Raw genomic sequence first — 21,919 nt, forward strand, 5'->3', positions numbered from 1 at the left:
GTGTTGTAAGAAGGTTGGTTACCATTTTCGAGCAATTTTGAATACCAAATAGTTGACAGTTTCTGGTTTTTACTTGCAAATTTTGTTTGCAACACGAGCAACTCATGTGGCACTAGTTGGAAGTGGTTTATTTTTTATGTACATAGATTAGTGTATTTTCTTTCATTGTGTGCTTTAGAGTTGCATTTTGTACAATTTTGTCAAGTTAAATAAAATCAAAACTCAATAGTGTTTTTCACTATCAAAATCAAGGTTTTGGCCCAAATAATGCCTCTTTCATAAAACTCTACTATGGGATTTTTGTGGCCATTGGAGGTCTTTAGGAGGAGACTATGTACAACCTTTTCATGGCCAAAAGCTTTAATTTTTTATTTTTAAACTCATGCCCTAGGCGAGCACAGTGACAACACAGCTAGGTTTATGGCATACAGTTTGTCATGTCTTGCATTAGTGGATTGAAAATCCCAACCCAATGACATGGTGTTGTTGAATGGAGACTAGGCAAGCCCTGAATACAAGATTAAGCATGGTTGAGTCCATTTGAGGGGTCTTTGAATCCACTAATTGTCTTTAAGTGAAATTAAGCTTGTAAAGACTCGAACTAGGGTTTGGAGTTAGTACGAAAGTTTAGGGACCCAATAACTACAAATTCTTTTAGGTGTCCCTAATGGGTACCTAGAATGGAGATTTGTTTCCCATATTGTTTGACAAGTTTTTGAATTAGGCCCAAAAAAACTCAAAACAGAGGCCTAATTGGTGACCTAAAAGGCTTGAAGGCTTAGACGACACTATTGGGAGATTACCAAGAGAAGGTTAAAAGAACCTAGCACAATAGGATTAAAACCTATGTTTAGGAGTAGGAATGGAAGCTCTTAGACTCCTGCAAGATAGACTTGATGAATTTGGTAAAGAATGTTTGGGGTTGTGAACATGGATTTGCAAATATGATTGAACTACTTTATTAGATTGATTGGGAACTCAATGGTAGGATTGCGTTATTGATCTTCATTATACTTTTATGGAAGGATATTGAGTGGTCCAATAACAAAGAAAATGACCTAGAAAGATAGAGAATAAGTCAATCCGTAGTGTCTCCCTACCAAGAAGCCAACATAAGCATAAATTTTATTCATTTCATTTGCACATGTTCCTCTTTTGTCTTGCCTTTATCTTTTCCATTTGCTAGTGGTTTAAATTCTAAAATGCTATATATATGGTTCACAAATGTCTTTTGTACTAAAGAAACCAAACCCCTTGTCAAATTTTTGTTGTCCAAGAAAATCATCTCTCCGAACCCAAACCAATATCCTAGCAACAAATTGGAAATCCATATATAGGTAGAAAATGAACAAATTAAGCATCAAGACTAGTCCCTAGGAACGTCTAGATTGAATTAGGTAAGTTTCACGTTATCTCTCAACAAACATCATACTATTTGTACACTTGTCATACCATATAGGATAAGTGAATAAAAATAAGCCCAAAACAAAGTGCTATATTACAAGGCTTAAAAATGTTGTTGGAGCCAAAAACAAGGTACAAAATTTGTGTTAGCCAATTACCTCTTCTTTGAATCAGAAAAACTTGACTTCTTGAAAATGAGTTCAAGAGATTTCCATCAATCACTTTTTGACAACCCAAAGACCTCGAGGATAGACTTTAATTGTCAATTTCTTCTCTACTTCCAAAACTACACTACCCTTGCATATTAGGGGAGTTTCTAATGGTAGATCTTTGGTTACACCAATGAGCTCCTACCGGGCCTATAGATTAATGTACACTTCCTAAGACGAAATATAAAATCTTGCATGAGGCTCAACGATGGCTCAAACCATTCCCCCCATTTAGACATGGATACATTCAATAAGATATCTTTTCATTCTCCATCAGCACGTTCCTTTGTGGCTCTTTAACCCATCATTCCTCTTTGTCAGCGGCAAAGTGCTTTATTTTATCCGATGTCCCCTCATTATCTTGCTTCCGGGGTTCTTTATCTTATATAACCCTATTATCTTGCTTCTAGGCTTCTCTCTTCCTAGAGCTTTCTGTTGTTAACTGATGTATCATCTAGTCCTACAGACGTACTTTTGGTCAGTTTTTGAAATTAATGTCATTTCTTTCTTTCTAACGATAATAATTACATTATGTAAGAACAGAAGTTTTGAAGAGCATTGCAAGTGTTTTACATTGAATTTGAAATCGTAATCATTCGGATTTCCATTGCAACCTTAGAATTGCAAAAACCAGTGTTCTGAAAACAAGAGAATTACACGAGGGGTTTGATGATGATGTTTGAAGTGGATGAATGTAATACATCTAATCAAAAAAATGGAACCAGATATGAATGAGAAAAGATAGAAATTTCCATATAAAAATTAGATACACCAATGAAGTGATCTACTTCCGGTACAAATTTTATGAAACTATTACTAGCATGCTAGGGAAAAGCATCCTTGCTAAAAATAAATGAGTTTGTACCAGTCTTTTAGTTTAACATAGGTGTCCTTTGGTTGTTAACCTAAATGAGCAATACAACATTTATCTTCAGGTGTCTTTAATACTGCAATGCTTGTATCAAATGTTCTTTACCAAGAAGAATTAAATTATAGTTGCGGCCATATGCCCTACAATTTCACAAAATTTGGGCCCACAATCGGAAATCAAGAGACCTCTAACTTGGCCTGTATATTAAGACTCTTTAGCAGGAAAGAGGCAGTTTAATCTGGATACCAGACTACATCTAAGCTAACTCAAATAAATGTGCGTACAAGTTAGCAAACATCTGAAAAAAGAAAATATCTATGCAGATATTTTTCAATAATAAACAGTGCCCATTTCTTCTGCAAAAAATAATTTTATGAAGGCTTTACTTGATAAAGGAATTTTTTGTTTTTTTTTTTAATTTCTGCATGCATCCTCCCTGCAAAAAGCAATGCATGAACTATAAATGGTCAGAGATTTATTCGCCTCAGCCTTCTGTTCATACTGAATTTAAAATAAGTTCAAAATCAATAAGTACTTTGACTATTACATGAAAACATGGTTCATGAGATCTCTGTATTTGCCGACAGTGGTACTGGTCTTTATATAGTTGTTGAATACACAGTACAGAAAAGCGGAGGCATGATGCAAGCAAGATTTATAATCTTCTGATTCAGCTTTTTCCGCACCATCTGAACTTAACTTTGGTTTGCTTTGTTTCCAAGATAAGAATTGTACTTCAAGTCAAGCAAGACAATTGGTGTACAAGCTTTATCTATGTCTGGAAGCACTCCAAACATTTTTCAATCCATTATTTACATCATCTGCCAAATTAAACCTAAACAATAGGTTTATTCTGTTTCCAGCATGGAATCTGAACACCTATTTCATTCTACACCCTGGTGATGCACGAAAAGAGAAGACTTTGCCTAATTATGTCCTCTTGGGAGGAAATCTTTATATTGTTATTGTATGCAAAAGCATGTAAAGAAAATCAATCCTGGAGAAATCTTGCCAGTAAATCAGAAATGCTAGAACCTCTTATCGCAAAGCCTGAGTCCTGGTTGTTCAGAATAATATTCAAAATGTTCAGATTCTGACAAAAACAGTTGTTATAATACTGCAGGCCAGAATATCATGGGCAGCATTTGATGCCAAGGCCCAAAATGGCAACTGAAGGAATAAATAAAATCATCTTCAGTTCTCTCCGCTGTTAAGTCAATGGTACTTGCATCTTATAGCGTGATCATTGATACTTCATATTTGAAGTGGCATGTCTTATCTCTTTCCTAAGCAATACTATTCTTTACAGAAGATTAAGTATTTACCATTAAAGACTGGCCCCATATCAATCTTTAAATCACCTTTCCAAATCTGTTTTCCACCATTACCAACCCACCAAAAGAAACAAAGGACCTGCTACTCATTTCTATGGACTTCTAATTACCATATCAACTTCTTTTCTAGAGCTATCATGGGACTGCATATCCATATCAATCATTAATCTATCATTGGACTCTGTAGCATTGCATCGACTGAGACCTAAAGACATCTGCTGAGATCTTCGGAAGTCATTGTGATCTGAATCTTCTGTATTTTTGGACAACGAATCATCATCCAATTTATAACTATTTTCAAAATACTCCCTCATCATTTTCTCATCATCTCGATCATTATTCTTATAGAAAGTCAAGCTCGGATCAAGGATAGCCTTTCTGGGACTCAACAATATCAACTGCACCAGCTTCCGTCGGGCGAGATACACAGGATTAGGGGTTATCAATTCTCCCTTGTTATAAGCTTCCCGGAGAAAAATAGTATGAAGCTTCCCATGGTTTCCACGAGTAGATATATAAAATATACCTTGATGTTGCAGGAGAAAATCCTTCAATTTATTGGGTAAATAAAAACACTCCCTAAAATGGGCTATCTTCTCCAATGTAATGTTTTTTTCAACAGTGAGAGTCAATAATTCATGGAGTGTAGCAATCACTCTCTTCTGCAAACGCTTCTGAGCCTCTAAGGTTCTAAGATCTTGCCTACTAATATCTTCATAGGGGGACCAATAGGGCATTCTTTGCCACTTCATTAAAAAAACTCTATAAGCCCTAGAAATCCTAAAACAAGGTGGCAAATTGATAAGAAAAGAGAACCTGGTATCCTCCTCTCTTCTGCTGCCTCGATCTCTGTATTCCTTCTCTCGAACCTTCTCTATTGCACAGACTGCTAAACTAGGATCTCGCTTGACAAGCTCCACATACTTCATCAGTCCATTCTTATCTCTTGGATTTGGACATGTGAGCCGAAAGTACTGGGGATATTTAAGAAGTATTGATACTTCTAGGTCATCTGGCAGCCCCAAATCTTTGCGAGCATGATAAATGTGTTCCAAGCAGATCCTCCCCCCAGCAGCCATCATTATAAGTTTTTGAAGCCTGAAAAAAAATTAATGAAATAAAAATAATTTATCTTTGTGAGTAGGTTAGTCTTCGTCCAAGAATAATGTACCATTTTTAACTACAAAATCACACAAACATTTTCAGACTCTAGATAAAAAACAAAAGCTAAAGTGGTAATCGTAAGTGGAAAATACCCTAGAGCTATTGTAGCAAGAGGAAACAACTGTATTAAATCATTAATGTTATAATTGACCAAAAGAGGCAAATTGAACATAGTACATACCAGTATAATACCCCTGTTTATTATAGCAACAGCAAGCTAACACCAATTCAAACCCTAAATCAAAAACAGAACTAAACGGACAAACAGAAGTAGGTGCCCTAACACTTGAGCAAGGAAGAAAGAAGATACTTATATAAATCTCCCTAAGTGATCAAGTTGGGAGAATGGAGCTCAGATTAGATCCATGTGTAGGACACAAATGTTACGTAAAAATTGAAATACAGTAACTTGCATTCAGACCCTAATTCCAAATTGAAGCCAAAAGGACAGTCCAAAACAGGTAGAGCCTGACACCACGGCAAGGAAGAGGGAAAGAGGAGAATTATATGAATGTCTTGCAATTCAAATTCAAACTTAAAATGGAAATGAAAGCTAAAAGGGAAATCCAAACTGTATATATCCTAACACCACAGAAAGAAAGAAAGAAAGACGCAGAAAATCACAAGAATGCCCAAGTCAGATTCAAAACTCAGGAATGCCCTAAAGAGTGCATAACATTGAAACAAGAATGAAAGTATATTTATATGAATGTCTCGAAACTCAAATTCGAACTCTAGATCAAAAGGAAAGCAAAAGGGAGAGTACCAATGCAACAATACACTAACTCCATAGCTAGCAAGAAAGGGGCGAAAACGACATTAATGACAAACTCCCATTAAACATCAAGATCAATTTTTAGAGTAGATTCAAAGGAAGTATTGTCTAACATTATCGGAGGAAAGGGAAATTAATGTCCTGTGAATCACACCCAACTCTACATCAAAAAAAAGCTCAAGAATACTCCAAAAGTAGTATACCCTAGCATTGAAGGAAGAAAAAAAATATTAAATACTGTGAATGCGTGTCGTAACTCAAGATCAAACACCAGATGAAAATCAGAGACAAGAGAATAATCCAAAGCAGGTTTACTGCTGTACAGTAGAAAAAGAGAGAGTGTTATAAACATATGAATGCCAGTGAGTAATGCAAGTGGGAACTATACATATATGTACAATAAAGGTAAGGGTATTTGTTTAAGGTCACTGCCACATGCCAGACCAATAAAATAATCAGCTATAAAATTTGAAAACCATAAAACTAAACTAAACCACTACTGCAGATCAAAACCTCTGATGGACTAAGGCAGACTTGGGTATGACGGATAATCATCAGAAATGGATGCATGATATTAAATTTCTAATTCAAATCAAAACCAATACAATAAAAGCTAACTCCAAGGAAAGCAATTAAAACTCAATCTCTATACCAAAAGGATATTACAAGAAATGTCAAACTAACTCTCAAGTCTATCTTAAAACCTATATGAAAAAGGCTACTCCATGGCAGGTAACTCAATCTCTTAACTCTACGTCAAAACCTGTGTTACTAATTCAGCCACTTAGACCTGCTGGTTCAGGTCCAATCCAGCCCCTGGATTCAAATCCGCCCTTTGGTTCAGTAGGGGATCCAGCAAAGGTCCTTGAAGAAAGGGTTGCGGGTTGTCTGGGATGAACCTGGGCAAACTTGTTGCCAATTTCACCTCCTCCTACTCCTACTCCTAGTAACCGCATTTTTTCTGGTTTATTCTCTTTTTTTCTAATTTGGATTTTAATTCATTCATTACTATTTTTAGCTTATTTACAAATCACAGAATGAGATGTTTTCTTCCGGAATGCCTTATTCGCAGCTAACATAAAACATAGGAACCCTTATGAGGATTGGCACCATTTTATCAATGAAATGAATAGGTATCTAAACCGATCAATTCACTTTTACCAGCATGTTCCAGCCTGTATTGATAAGAGCCTCGGATCACAATATGCATATATCAAACCATAATAGGGTTTTTTAATCAAATATTGTAGTTGGAAATACCCAGGTACTTATGTATGGAAATCGTACACAAGACACATTAACTGTTTGACAAATTGCCTCAAAAATATGCGGTACTAGCATAGCTAAATTTTAAAATGTATATGTAAAAAAATGCCAAAAGATATCATTATAGAGTTAGCTATTTTATTTGTTCATTATTTCATTTGAACAGGTACAGAATATTTTACTATGCTATTATAATTTGAAACTAGCAATCCAAGTGTAATAGAAATGGAACCCTAACCCTAAATACTAATCCTTATCGTGACTGGACCGTAATCATATCATAACCCTAAATGATCCCTAATTGAACCATAACTGTAACCCTAATTGAATGATATTTATTATAATATTACATTATATAGTATTTTATATTATTATTATAGCTGCAGGAGTCCCTATTTTATACTCATCAGTCACTATTGACTCGTACTTGTTTAAGTTATAGCTGCAGAAGTTCTCTCTCTCCTGTATTTGAAATAAATAAATATCTTTGTAATGTCAAGGTAATAAAGGGACAAGACAACAAAGGGTCCTCACTTTGTAACATCAAGGTAATGAAGGGTCTTCATCTTGCAACGTCAAAACAATGAAGGTGTTATCTCTCTCCTGTATTTGAAATAAATAAATATCTTTGTAATGTCAAGGTAATGAAGGGACAAGACAACAAAGGGTCCTCACTTTGTAACATCAAGGTAATGAAGGGAATGAAGGGTATTCATCTTGCAATGTCAAGACAACGAAGGTTCAATATATAATATACTTCCAGGAGGAATTCTTACATACGCTACAGATTTATATCTTTTGGAACATCGATACTAAGAAATTTATTATTTTCTGCATATTGATAGGTACTATCACCATCGCTTCCATTTTTGCCTTGTGTTTTGGCAAATTGTAAATCAATATTCTGCACATTCATTAAATATATAAGTGATATATTTTTGGCTGGGTTTTACTCCCTCAAGTGGAGGGTTTTCTCAGGATTATTCCGTGTGTCTCATTGTGCATTATTTTTGTTGAGCTGGTTATCTTCATTTCTGGAGTGAAAATATCAACATGGTATCAGAGCTGGTTTAAGAAAAGATCCGATCAGAAACAACAGTGGCAGAAAAGTTTAGCTCCATGGTGAGTTAAGGCTTATGCAGAAAAGCAGCAGAAAACAGAGATTATGAGGTTGGGGTCAATCCTGGTGGGACAAGTGCAGGATCTGCCCATGTGTGGGCAGATCTCTGTTTTGGCTTACATATTTGTTCTCATCATTAGCATGGCCCCTGCGGCAGAGAGGAGATTACAAGGGTGTCAAAAGGGAAGAAGCTTCAGAATCGTAGGGATGAAGGATCCAGGTGTTATGAAAACAAAATCGGTTCAATTTCTGGAGAATGGCAACGGAATAACCAGTGCTGGGCGATTATACTGTGCATCTAGTACCTTAGGTGGCAAATGGAGTCTCGTCTGCCTACGTCTTAGGGGATTTGAGGAGTTTGACCTCATTTTCATTGTGTAGTCAGCAAATATTATTAAACACAACATGAAACAACTTAGCACAAAGGGTTTACTGCCTAGCACTGGTAAATTTTGCTACTTTTGATGGATTATCTAGCTCAAACCAGATCCCAAAGGAGTGTGTTTCTTTTTACCATTTTAAATGTTCTGCTTTGTTGAAGCCGCACTGATTCAAACACATTTATTTTACATGGTTTTAGGTCTGCTTTCTGTATCTTTGCATCTTGAATTCTTTGAGTTGATTATCTTTTCTTGTGCTTGGGCACAACTTTTGGATTCCTCACATTCCTTTGCTTCATCAGCTCTCATGAAATCCTGGGAATTCACAGGAGTGTGAACTTGGATATCCAGGAGCCACTTCCGGAGGAAAGTTGCAATCTGAAAGTGAATGTGAGGCTGGGATAATGTGTGCAGCATTAATCATTTCCAACTATGACTGGTTGGAGCTGTTATGAGTCGACCAGAAGGTTTAATCTTTTTCTAGGTTGGACATTTTGGTTAGTGGAGTAATTAAATGTAAAATGTCTTAAGGTTCATATCTGCTGACATTTGGATTAAGAAAAACTATTTTAGAAGGGGACAGTGATGGTGCATAAGGAATTCCAAGGCTAGCAGGAAATACAGTAGTATGCATGGGGAAATGACAGAGCCGTGTCATTGAAAGAATAAAGTGGATATTCTTGCTGTGGATTCTTGCTTTTCGCTTGTCCCTGAGTCTCCTTAAAGGAGTATGGTTCTTGGAATATATCATATATGCATCATGCAAACAAGTCGAAGAGTATTACTATTTTGATCTGCTGCAAGTTTATATTCATTGGTACATTTGCTGCTGAGAATTACATTGGTGATGTGTAATTTTGGTTTGGGTGACTGAAGCAGATCTGCATCTATCGCTCGTGTGGAGTGATGGAGATTTCTTGTGCATCCTCTAGTTGATGAGGCTTCTGCAGAGTGCTCAGTGTTTGTCATTGAGACATCGTGCATTCTTTGGGAGAGGTAAGGTCGATTTCCACGATGAAGCTGCATGCAAGAGTTCGTGGTGCATTTCATGGACTATGACCTCTGCTATGACTCCCACAAGGTGCCCCTGCTGATCACAGATGCCTGTTTTGTTGTCCTCTGTGCTAGAATTGTGATGTACTATTCGCTGAAGAATTTCACAAAGACTACATGGAGAGCACCCAGAGTAAGAGGGGGATCCTCAAGATATGGACATATCTTCAAAGGACACCTTTAACATTCAAAAGGAGTGATGTACCATTGAGTCTACTGATCCAGTTGATGCACCTAAAGATTTTACTTGGTGTTCCCTTGCTGAGAGGCAGTCTCAGCATCAGTGATCCTTACTATGTGTTAAAGTGCATATTTCACTGAGTAGCCATGGTGGACATCATGTTCAGAGACTCCATGAAGACATCGCATTGAGTAACTCTGTGCATATGTTAATTTCCACACATAGGAATAACCATGGTGGACGTCATGTTGAGTGACTTTGTGTTGAGAACTTGTGCACATGTTTCTTTCCACACATAGGAGAAGCCATGGTGGACATCATGCTGAGACATTTCCATGATAAAATCTTTTTCTCAAATAAATGGTAGCCATTGTGAGTGTCATGTTGAGTGACTCAATGCTATTATCACGTTGAGAGATTTCAAGATAAATTGTTTTCCATAACTGGGTGTCGCCATTGTGGTGTCATGTTGAGAAATTCCATGACATGAATATCCGGAATAATACCTCCCTAGCTAAGAGGGAGTGTTGATGTTATAGCTGCAGGAGTTATCTCTCTCATGTATTTAAAATAAAGAAATATCTTTGTAGCGTCAAGGTAATGAAGGGACAAGACAACAAAGAGTCCTCACTTTGTAACATCTGTTAATTCTGTAACTTGCTAGCATACTGATCTGATCGATCCAATCTGATATGGCATGATAAGTAAAGGACTAAGTCTTTGCTGTGTTTCCTTTATAAGATAGGCGTCTATCCTTAGGATTTTGGTTTAAGACTAAACTAAACTTAATTGTTTATGTTTGTGATTAAACTTAAAATTATTCTTAGAAAGTCGCCGACTTCTAGAGGTTAGGCAAATAACATTGGAAGAGACATGTTCTTTCTAAGGACATGTTCCTCAACTCCTATACTTATAGAGGGTAAGGATGAAGTCTAATAGCAAACAAGAACAAAGACAAGTCTGCTCCTTAGTCATTACTGCCCTCATACAAATTACAGAAGTAAAAGACAGAATTCTGAATTACATTTCTAATTCAATTAAAGGCGATACTTTGAAGTTATTCTCAGCAAATCACAAGGATAAGAAGAAGATAAAATCTAGTTTATATTCAGTCATAGAAATTGCAGAAACTTTACATGGTATCAAAGCCAGGTTGTCAAACCTCGGCTCTACAAAATTCAGTAATCAGACTTTGTATATATCTAACAACTATCTCCTATCTTCAATGGCATACACAATCAGACTCGGGGACAGGTTTGATAGAAAAGAACAATTTGATGCCTGAAAATTCAGAATCATGATGTAAAACAATTTGTTGATAAACCATCCAAACAACCTCCAGTTGAACCTCATAAATCTCTCTAGAGCAAAAGAAATAGGAAAGCAATTCAAATCATATTAGATGGAGTGAAAAATGATATCGTACCCATGCTTACAAAACATCAGACAGCATTTGATATGATGAATACATTAGTAAATGCATATGAGGTCAATAATGCAACTAGGGTTCTCGCACTGAAAGGGCAACTAAATCACATTCAAATAAAGAAAGGAGAACCAATGAATTCTTACTTCCTAAGGGTTGCAAGCATTAGAGATGAACTATCAAGTATAGGAACCATTATTAGTGACATGGAACTAACACTAATGGCAATAGATGGATTACCAGATTCATGGGAAACTTTTGCACAAGGAATAAGTGTTAGAGATAAACTTCCTGACTTCAACAGACTTGAGGGCGATTGTCTTCAAGAAGAATCCAAAAAATTAAACGAAGGAGGAAACCTGAAAACAAAAGATGAAGAACTTCATGTTCTTAATACAAACTCTTATAAGGGCAAGAAGAAGCATTTCAAGAAGAAAAGGGGAAATCAAAAGAATGGAAAACCCAAAAAAGATCTATCCAAAATAAAATGTTTCAAATGTGAAAAGTTTGGACACTACAAATCTAATTGTCCTGAGAATTCTAAACAACAAGTGAACTATACAAATGTTACTAAGGAAGAAGATAATTATGATCCTAAAAATCGTGTATTATATTTGTCACTATCAAATGAAATCTCAAATAAAGCATGGGTAGTTGATAGTGGATCTTCTAGACATATAACAGGATACAAAGAAGCACTAGACTCTATTTCAGAGAAGGTCAATGGCAAAATTACCATTGGTGATAATTCAACACATCTCGTCGAAGGAATTGGAAATTGCACCTTGAAACTAAAATCTAGAAATTATCTTCTTCTCAAAGGTGTACTCTACATACTAGGAATTCAAAGAAATCTAATCTCAATTACAACACTTGAAGATGATGGGCATAATGTTGTATTTGTGGACATCAAAGTAATAACTTGGGCAAAGAACTCCTCAATCAAGAAAGCAAAGTTGATTGGTCAGAGAAAATGATATTTGTATGAATTGAATTCAGAATCTACTCGACCTATTCAAGCTTTAATTCATGAAGCTGCAGACATAAATGAAATTTGGCACAGAAGATTAAGGCATCTAAGCATCTAAACTTCAATACCTTATCAACTATGGAGAAAATGATTGCTAGTTTACCTAAACTCAATAAAGACCACTCAAGCATATGCAAAGGGTGCACACTGGGTAAGAACACCAAAAGTTCATTTCATGATAGCACTAAAAAAAAAAAAAATGTTTTAGGATTAATTCATTCATATTTATGTGGACCTATGTCTGTTCCTTCTCTTGGAGGATTCTGGTACTATATTTTGTTCATAGATGACTTCTCTAGGAAAGCGTGGATTTACTTCTTAAAATGCAAAGAATCAAAAGAAATCCTAAAGAGATTTAAAGAATCCAAAACATTAACTGAAAACTTATCAAGACATAAAATTAAAACTCTTAGAACTGATAATGGAAGGAAATACACCTCGGATTTGTTTAAAAGGTTTTGTAAAGAAACAGGAATTAAGAGGGAGTACACCGTTCCTTATAATCCAAAACAAAACAGGGTAGCAAAAAGAAAAAATAAAACAATTATAGAAGCTGCTAGAGCTATGATACTTGATCAAAATCTAGAATATTATCTTTGGGCAGAAGCCTCTTGTACTGTTGTTTATATCCAAAACAGAAGCCCTCACTCTTACCTTAGAGATAAAACTCCAGAAGAAGTCTTTATTAAGGTTAACCCCAATATAAGTCATCTTAGGATTTTTGGGTCCCCCGTATATATCCATATTCCAAATGAAAAGAGAACCAAGTTAGAACCCTCTGGGAGGAAAGGTATTTTTGTAGGGTATAGTGAAACATCTAAGGCATATAGGATTTTCATACTTGGACAGAAAACTATTGAACTTAGTAGGGATGTAATTTTTGAAGAAGATCTAGCATTCAAAAGAGCCCTAAGTTCTGAAGAACCTTCTTCTTTACCCAATTCTGAAAGAAATACTGAGAATAAGTCTCAAAGGAAGAACATAGAAGAAATTGAAGACGAAATTCAAAATCTAAATCTTGAAGAAATTCAAAATTCAAAGAAACGACCACTACGGGCCATCAAAACAGTAGAGGAAGCACAAGACTTTGCTGCACCTTCTAGAACAATCAAAGAAAGCTAAAGACCTAAAAGATTTTCTAGTTATACAGCAAACATGAATGATTTGTCCAAAACAAAACCAACCAATCCTTCAGATGCTATTAAACATTCAGCCTAGAATGAAGCTATGACAGAAGAATACCAATCTATTATGAAGAATGATGTTCGGGAAATTGTTCCAAGACCTAAAGGAAAATCTGTTGTTTCTTCCAAATGGATATTTAAATTAAAGCATGTTGCTGATGGCAGCATTGAGAAGTATAAAGCTAGATTTGTAGCCAAAGGATTTTCTTAGAAAAAAGGGATTGATTATGAAGAAACCTTTGCTCCTATTGCCAGATATACCTCCATAAGAGCAGTCTTAACAACTGCAGCATCGAAGGGATGGGAAGTACATCAAATGGATGTAAAAACAACATTCCTAAATGGAAAGATTACAGAAGAAGTATATCTAGAGCAACTTGAAGGAGTTGAAACTCATGATCCTAACATTTATGTTTGCAGGCTCAAGAAAGCTCTCTATGGGCTTAAGCAAGCTCCAAGGGCCTGGTATGAAAGAATTGATAAGTATCTCACCGGCTTAGGACTCTCCGAGAATGAAGCCAATCCAAATTTATATTATAAAAGAGATAAAGATGATATCTTAATTCTGATACTGTATGTTGATGATTTACTAATAAAAGGTGATGATCATCTTATAGATCAATGCAAGAAAGATCTAACTAGAGAATTCGAGATGAAAGACTTGGGACTCCATTACTTCCTAGGATTGGAAGTACGGTAGAATTTTGATAGTATCATACACATCAGACATTTTAAAGAGATTTGGAATGTGGAATTGCAAGTCTATGTCTTCTCCAATGGAGACTAATCTACATAAACTTAAAGAAGCGGTAGCAGAATCACTTTCCATAGATTCTACTCTCTACAGACAGATGATTAGGTCCCTGATATTTGCTATGTTGTTAATGCCTTAAGCCAGTTTATGTGTGAACCAAAGGAAATTCACCTAGTTGCAGTTAAACACATTATGAGATACTTACAAGGCACTCTTAATTTTGGGCTCAAATACGAGAAGGCTGGCTTAGAGTTACATGGATTCACTGACTCAGATTGTGGTGGAAGTGTTAAAGACAGGAAAAGTACTTCAAGATGTTTCAGTTTAGGATCGGCAATGATATCTTGGATATGCAAAAAGCAGCCTTCAATAGCTCAAAGCTCCATAAAAGCCGAATACATTGCGGCAGCAATAGCCTCTTGAGAAGCAATTTGGCTAAGGAAGTTACTTGTGGGATTATTTGGGCAAGCCATGAATCCTACGATTATTCATTGTGATGATCAGAGTTCCATCAAGCTCTCAGTGAATCCAATTTAACATGACATGTCCAAGCATATTGAAATTCCTTACCATTATGTAAGAGATATGGGAGACAAGAATTCTGTAAAATTAGAATACATTTGCGCTGCAAATCAAACAGCAGACGTTCTCACCAAACCTCTATCTAGAGTGAAGATAGACCACTTCAGAAGAAGAAGACTTGGCATGGTTGACTTGTAATCCATTTGTATTCTTTAAATTATTAATAAAATAATTTAATTTGTCAAGCTATTGACTGTTATGGGGTTCACCATTTGTATTCATTATTTAAGAGGTGACGATCTCTGAGATAATGACCACTTGTATAAAAGACGTTATGGGAGATGACGATTTCTTAGATAATGTGCTAAACAGTAGAGTTCTACTATAAGATCTAGATGAGTTCAAAATCATATTGTGATGTTGACATTGCTATGTCAATGACTCACAATTTGGATAAAGAATTTTATTATTCTCCTGGTTTATCCTGTATTCTAGTAGATCTTAAACTCAGGATCATGTTGTGATATAGAAATACCAGTATCTATGAGTCACAACTTGGATAAATGAAGAAATTAAATTACTCTTCAGATTTATCATGTACATTGTATTCTTTGCAATACAATTATCACTAGTAGCAGTGATTTGTCATACTACAAGTTTAGTAATATGACATCGTATCATGTGTTCTATGATACCAAATGCTAAGGAGATTACAATATATATAGAGTATCAATTCTTGCTTGTTCATCTTTATTGATGTTGCTAGATATGATATCTCTCAGTATGATTATCAAGTTAAAAGGGAGTGTTAATTCTGTAACTAGCTAGCATACTAATCTGAACGATCCGATCTGATATGGCATGATAAGTAAAGGACTAAGTCTTTGTTGTGTTTCCTTTATAAGATCGGCATCTATCCTTAGTATTTTGGTTTAAGACTAAACTAAACTTAATTGTTTATGTTTGTGATTGAACTTAAAATTATTCTTAGAATGTCGCCAACTTCTAGAGGTTAGGCAAATAACTTTGGAAGAGACATGTCCTTTCTAAGGACATGTCCCTTGACTCCTATACATATAGAGGGTAAGGATGAAGTCTAAGAGCACACAAGAACAAAGACAAGTCTGCTCCTTAGTCATTACTGCCCTCATACAAATTACAGAAGTAAAAGACAGAATTCTGAATTACATTTCTAATTAACTCTGAAGTTATTCTCAGCAAATCACAAGGAGAAGAAGAAGATAAAACTAGTCTATATTCAGTCATAGAAATTGCAGAAACTTTACAACATCAAGGTAATGAAGGGACGAGACAACAAAGGGGCTTCATCTTGCAACATCAGGGCAATGAAGGGTCAAGATAATTATATATTCTTCGAGGATGAATTCTTATATACACTACAAATCGATATCTTTTGTTCAAGAAGATAGATAGTAAGGAGTTTATTATTGTCTGCATATTGATAGATGCTATTATCATCATTTCATTTTTTTGCCTTGAGTGTGGGCACTTATAAATCAGTATTCTGCAAATTCATTAAATATATAAGTGATATATTGTGGTTGAGTTTTTCTCCCTCAAGTTGGAGGGTTTTCCCAGGATAATTGTTGTCTTATTGTGCATTATTTTTGTTTTGCTGCTCATCTTCGTTTCTGGTATGAAAAATCAACAGTAATTAGCATCAGAATATAATCAAAGGATTCTAAAACAACAGTCAAGAGTTCAAGGAAAGCAACGGAACGACATGATTCACCAGATTCTGAGATTGTCATAGAGATCAACTATCCTCCCTCAAACACATACTTTTAATGGCTAACATCATAAACAGTAATTAGCTTACCTCCAATATCAAGCACAGGAACTTCTGTCTCTATCTCTTCTTCAATGAGATGAACCTTGGCGGTTTTGGCATCGTTCTGTGATATGACTGGTCATATTATGTAAGGAACAACTAATATAAATAATACTATACATATCAGATGGTATCAATAATAAAGGAAATGATTAGACTTAATGAAGGATAGTGATGCAAACAGTGGATGGTTGACCAGCAACTCCTATAATATAGGTTAAGATAAGAATAGTATTGATAGAAGGACTTTTCAGTGATTAGTGGTAAAAATGAAGTGAGGTGTTAAGACATGTCTCTTTGGCATTGTGCTTTATCACTCCACATACCATATAAAAAGGTACTTGGATTCACTCCAACATCATCATCGGCAGAAAGAGAAATAAATACAAATTATAAAAGGTAATAGAAAAGGTTTTTAAGCTATGATATCTTGGTATGCATGCCATTGGGTACAAATACATTTAAGTATTTTAATGATTATTGTTTGGCCTTTGTGTATTAGATAATTGTTTCTATATATATTAACAACATAATGTGAATTTAATAATTATCTTATTTAGTAACGATAAGTATATTATTGGTGCAAAGTTTTAATATAAAAAGCATGAAACATTATTTATATTTTCAAACTAATGTAAATAATTGCGGTAAGAAAGTGCAGTAGTCATGATTGGAAGAACGGTAATGAGGCCACCTTTTAAGTATGCCATCCCATGGTTGTGAGCAGGGAATCCCCAAAGGGCCCCAAGGGGGGCAAAGTGGACTGCCTTCGGGCTTAGGAAGGATGTGCCTTCAAGGCACCTCATTGTGAAAGCTCCTCACAGCCCCTACCAAGGTTAATGTGTTCAATCATTAGAAACAAAATAGGAATAATAAGATGAACTAGAACTGCAATAGCACCCCACACTAGATAGCCCACCTCATATGTATGGCAATGGCCACATGAGGCCAAAGATGGAATAATGATCCGCTCTTGGGCCTAGGGTAGGAGGTTTCTAGGGCACCTCATCAAGCCACCCTACCTTATCAATTCTATATGTTGTGAACCCTAACCCTAATTTTGTGCAATTATGACTTTGTGGCAAAAATTCTAGGGCAAGGTAGAAAAGGAAAATTACAAAATAAGATATGATTTTTACACAAAAAATGAGATTTGCCTCATTAAAAAAATTTATGAAAATGGCATACAACACACTAACCTCTATGATTTTGGAAGCCTTCTTTTAGGTTATGGTAACAAGGGCTCCACCATTAACACTGCCTCATATTGTTCCAAAAAAACGCATTTTGGGCAGCGCCCCCAAATCCCTACAAAGAGCTTTTCCCCTAGAGCCTACTAAGGGGCACTACTCCCAAACCTTCACAACACTCATTTGATACATTTTGAAATCATTTTTTCAATAAATTTATATTTTCCTAAAATGTTTGAGTACCTTTTAAGTTGTGATATTGCTATCAGGATTCAACTATGTAGTTTTTGAGTCTTACTACTCATGAAACATGGGTGAATGAATTTGACTCAAAAACTACATAGTTGAGTCCTTATAGCAATATCACAATTTACTAGCTATGGAAATTATCTCCTAATTACCTTTTAAGTTTCCAACTCTAAGTCAAGCCCAAGTATGTGAACAATGGTATGGATATCCATCAAAATAAAATTAATAGAACATTTTTCCAAAGAATTACAAGTTGTGAATGCCCTAGTAGATATCTATGCCAAGTGTGGAAGCATACAAAATGCCTCTATAACATGAGGTCTCTTTGAATTTTGTGTTTGTAGCACAAATACCAAAATAATTTGTTGAAAAGGCCTTGGAAACATTTAAGAAAATACAGTTGAAGGCGTAAAAGGAGACATTTCATTTTGATATTTTTTATTATTATTAATAGTAATAATGAATTATTATATTGACTTATAATTATATCATAATATTATACATCAGCTTTATTAATATTTTGTAAAGCTTATAAATAGTCTTGCACATAAAAAATATTAAGAGGCATCTAATATTTACGTTTTTTATATGTTTTAACTGTGTTATCAAACCCGATCCATGATCCAACTTGTTTGCCCATGGATTTGAATAGGAACCTGCAGTTTTGGGTTTGGTTTATCGAGGACATACTTGGAAGACCCATATGTCCCTTTATTATTAGCCGATAGGCTATTATAGGTGGGAACTTCAACAAAACCTGTCCGTTCATGAAAAAACAGTAGTTGTATTTGAAAACTACTCATCAAGCAATAAATGAAAATCTTATCTAAATCTCCAACACCGACCATATCAATTCATTTAATTTATCTAGATAGATCCTGTGCGGCAAGAGGCTAGGGTTTGGCTTGGAACGTTTGATACGGACGCAGTGGTTGCATATGACTGCAGTACCTTAAAAGAATGCGGTGGGGTGGACTGCAATGACTTCGGGATATGCCCAACATGGACACTCACACACAACCCTCGCCCTGTTTAAATGGATGAGGATGGAGAAGGCAGTGCCCGATCTTTTCGTCCTCACCACCGTTGTGAGCTTCTGTGACATGAAAATGGAGGTTGACAAGCAGTTGCATGCCCATGTTATGCTCGCCGGCTTTCACTCCGACTCTGTCCTGCTCACTACTCTCATTTGCATGTACTTGGCCTCTGTTGCCACGGACGATGCACGCCAACTGTTTGACGAAATGTCTGGCAGAGATATAATCTCATGGACTATCATGATTGTAGGGTATACCCAATGTGGCAAAATGGAGGACGCATTTTCCTTGTTTGACTGAATGCCTCGCAGAGATACGGCTTCATGGAATGCAATGATCGCAGGGTGCGCACAAAATGGATACGAGGTCGCCTCCTTCACGCTCTTCTGCTCAATGCAACACGCAGGTTGTGGTACGAGGCTAAATCAGGGCACCTATGTTGCCCTTCTCACAGGTTTGTCAGCTCTTGATCAGGGCCAGAAGGTGCACGCCCACGTTATCAAAAGCCCCTTCTGTTGCGATGCGCTCTTGAGGATTGCTCTTGTTGACATGTATGCCGAATCCGAGAGCATCCAGGATTCCTGCCTGTTATTCGATGGAAGTTGTGATAGGGATGTTATCCAGTGGACCACCATGATTGCAGGGTATGGCAAGCACGGGTTTGCAAATGAGGCAATCCAACTATTTGATCAAATGCTTAAAGATGGTGTGAAGCCCAATCACATCACCTTCATTAGCATCCTCTCTGCGTGTAGCCATGTAGGGCTGGTGGAGCAAGGGTGGAGATTCTTCCATTCAATGACCCAAGACTACAACATTGAACCTAGAGCAAAGGATTACGCTTGTATGGGCGTGTTGGGAAAGTGGAGGAGGCTCACAATTTAATAAACGAAATTCCAAGTGAGCCTGGAGCTCATGTGTGGGGCTACATTGTTGGGCGCTTGCAAAGCACAATTGGGAAGCTTGTAGCGCAATGCCTCTTTGAGTTGAATCCAGGAGAGGCAGGAACATATGTGGAACTGTCAAACATATATGCTACATCTGGTTTGTGGGATCATGTTGCCCAAGTGAGAAAGAGTATGGAAGAGAGGGGTGTTAGAAAGCAGCCTGGTTACAGCCGGATTGTAGTAAAGAAATGCACCCATGTGTTTGTTGTTGGAGACAGATTGCACCTACTAGTTTTCGGTTGAATGATGTGTAGCTGCTCAAACATTCTCCTCATCTGTTGCATCAATTGGAATTAGAATGTTTTCCGAAAAAGAAAAAAATATTGGATGTGTACATAGTAATAGTATAATGCATATGATAGAATGAATTGTTATGCTTGAATTTCGAAGGGAGTTTGCATGACAATGTACTGTAGAGGAATCTTCTTGGCCTTGTTGATGAATAATCAACTGGAAAACATGGATCTATTATTTCTCATATTGCAACCATTGGACTACCATAATTGGAGAAGACATATAATATACACAAAACAATAGACCATTAGAGAACATAGGAATCGAATATGAGAATTCACCATCTCTATTGTATGCATGTAGTTGTATGCATGTCAAGCCTTCTATACATTTCTGCATATCTATAATGACAGGCAGATTGATGTATGTACGCCTCCTCTATAATGGAGTAGAATGGAAAAGATCAATTGGAATACTCAATTTCAAGCAACCAAAGCAATCACCGGGGCAACCACCGGGGGCACCATGGGAAGGATTCTAGGTCAAATCTTGCCGCTCTCAACATAAAATATTTGTCAAATGCATAACCAGCTGCTTAACCAACTGAATAAGCTGCCAGAAATCAATGGTGGCTACTAAAGCATAAACTGCTAGTCGCTCCTTCCACGTGAGTCCTAAATACCAAAGGCTGAAAAAGCTGCAAAGAATCACAAAAAGAGAACGACACTTCTAAATACAGCAGCTCTGAAGAAGAAATAAGTAAACTTGATCTCCATTTGCTGGTGTCGGGTGAAATCACTTGGACTGGAGATTGTGCAGGAGGATGTTCACAAGATGACGATTGAGGTGGAGAACTTTGATTGCTTTGGAGAAGATGATGCTGGATATCTTACAATTCAAGTTGATCTTGGATGCATGGCTTTTGACAAGGGTGAAAAGGCCCTGCATAAAAAGCCCCCTTCCCACCATTGAAGAGAAATTGTCGGAATCACCCCCAGACTTGATATTCTCCACCCATTGTTTATTATGAGAAAAAAAAGCTTCATGAATTCTTTAGAAACTTTCATGCAAAGGAAACTGCCAGGTGTAAAGGCAAAGGACGGATGTAAAGGCAAATCCTTTGCCACCGCCCTTAGTACATGTGCCCAAATGCAGGCTTCAAACAATGTGTGCACATCTAATTATTTTTCAGATATTATAATTATTGCAATATTGGAAATGTTATCAATGAGGAAACATAGACAGAGAATTTAAAAAGAGATTTTATATTCAAAAGGATTAAATTTAATTTAAAACAAAATTATATTAATATAATTACTTTCTAAATTCTTAAAATGTCCGACAATTGCATATGTAAACATCTATCTGCATGTATAAATTGATTTGATAGCTTACTAGATTAAAAAATTGTCAATTTGTAATAAATTTTAATTTGTATATTATAGACTATTTTAAAAAAATAAAAAATTTATCTATAATTTTAATCTTTATCTCAAATGAACTTAAGTAAACAAAAAGAAAATTAATTAAATTAAATATACAAAAATTTTATTCTATTTATCATTCTTATTGATCTATTTACAAATCATCTTTAATGAAACTAAATTTATCAATTCAGATTTGATTTATTTTCTTATAAATCTGCTTTACATTTTTCAAGAGGCAGCGACTCAAGTTCGAATAGAGCTCTTGTTAATTTGTGTTTTCTCGAGAGTTTTTCTCCGTTCTATTTTACTT

The 21,919-nt window shown here is 36.0% G+C and overlaps 1 protein-coding gene and 1 pseudogene across 1 annotated transcript in view; one reads left to right on the forward strand and one right to left on the reverse strand.

Annotated features, from left to right (window-relative positions):
- Positions 1–2,853: 2,853 nt before the first annotated feature.
- The window catches only part of LOC149537548 (protein ROOT PRIMORDIUM DEFECTIVE 1-like), a 59,636-nt gene continuing 40,570 nt past the window's right edge, over positions 2,854–21,919 (reverse strand). Inside the window, exon 2 of the mRNA XM_089798951.1 lies at positions 2,854–4,916. Coding sequence (XP_089655077.1) covers positions 3,911–4,916 — 1,006 coding nt within the window. The 3' untranslated portion in view covers positions 2,854–3,910. The remainder of the gene's footprint in view (positions 4,917–21,919) is intronic.
- On the forward strand, positions 6,466–20,191 carry LOC149537549 (putative pentatricopeptide repeat-containing protein At5g59200, chloroplastic; annotated as a pseudogene).

The sequence above is a fragment of the Cupressus sempervirens genome, chromosome 9 (genome assembly GCF_028749045.1).
Source record: "Cupressus sempervirens isolate cs-2001-9-10 chromosome 9, ASM2874904v1, whole genome shotgun sequence".
Classification (NCBI taxonomy): domain Eukaryota; kingdom Viridiplantae; phylum Streptophyta; class Pinopsida; order Cupressales; family Cupressaceae; genus Cupressus; species Cupressus sempervirens.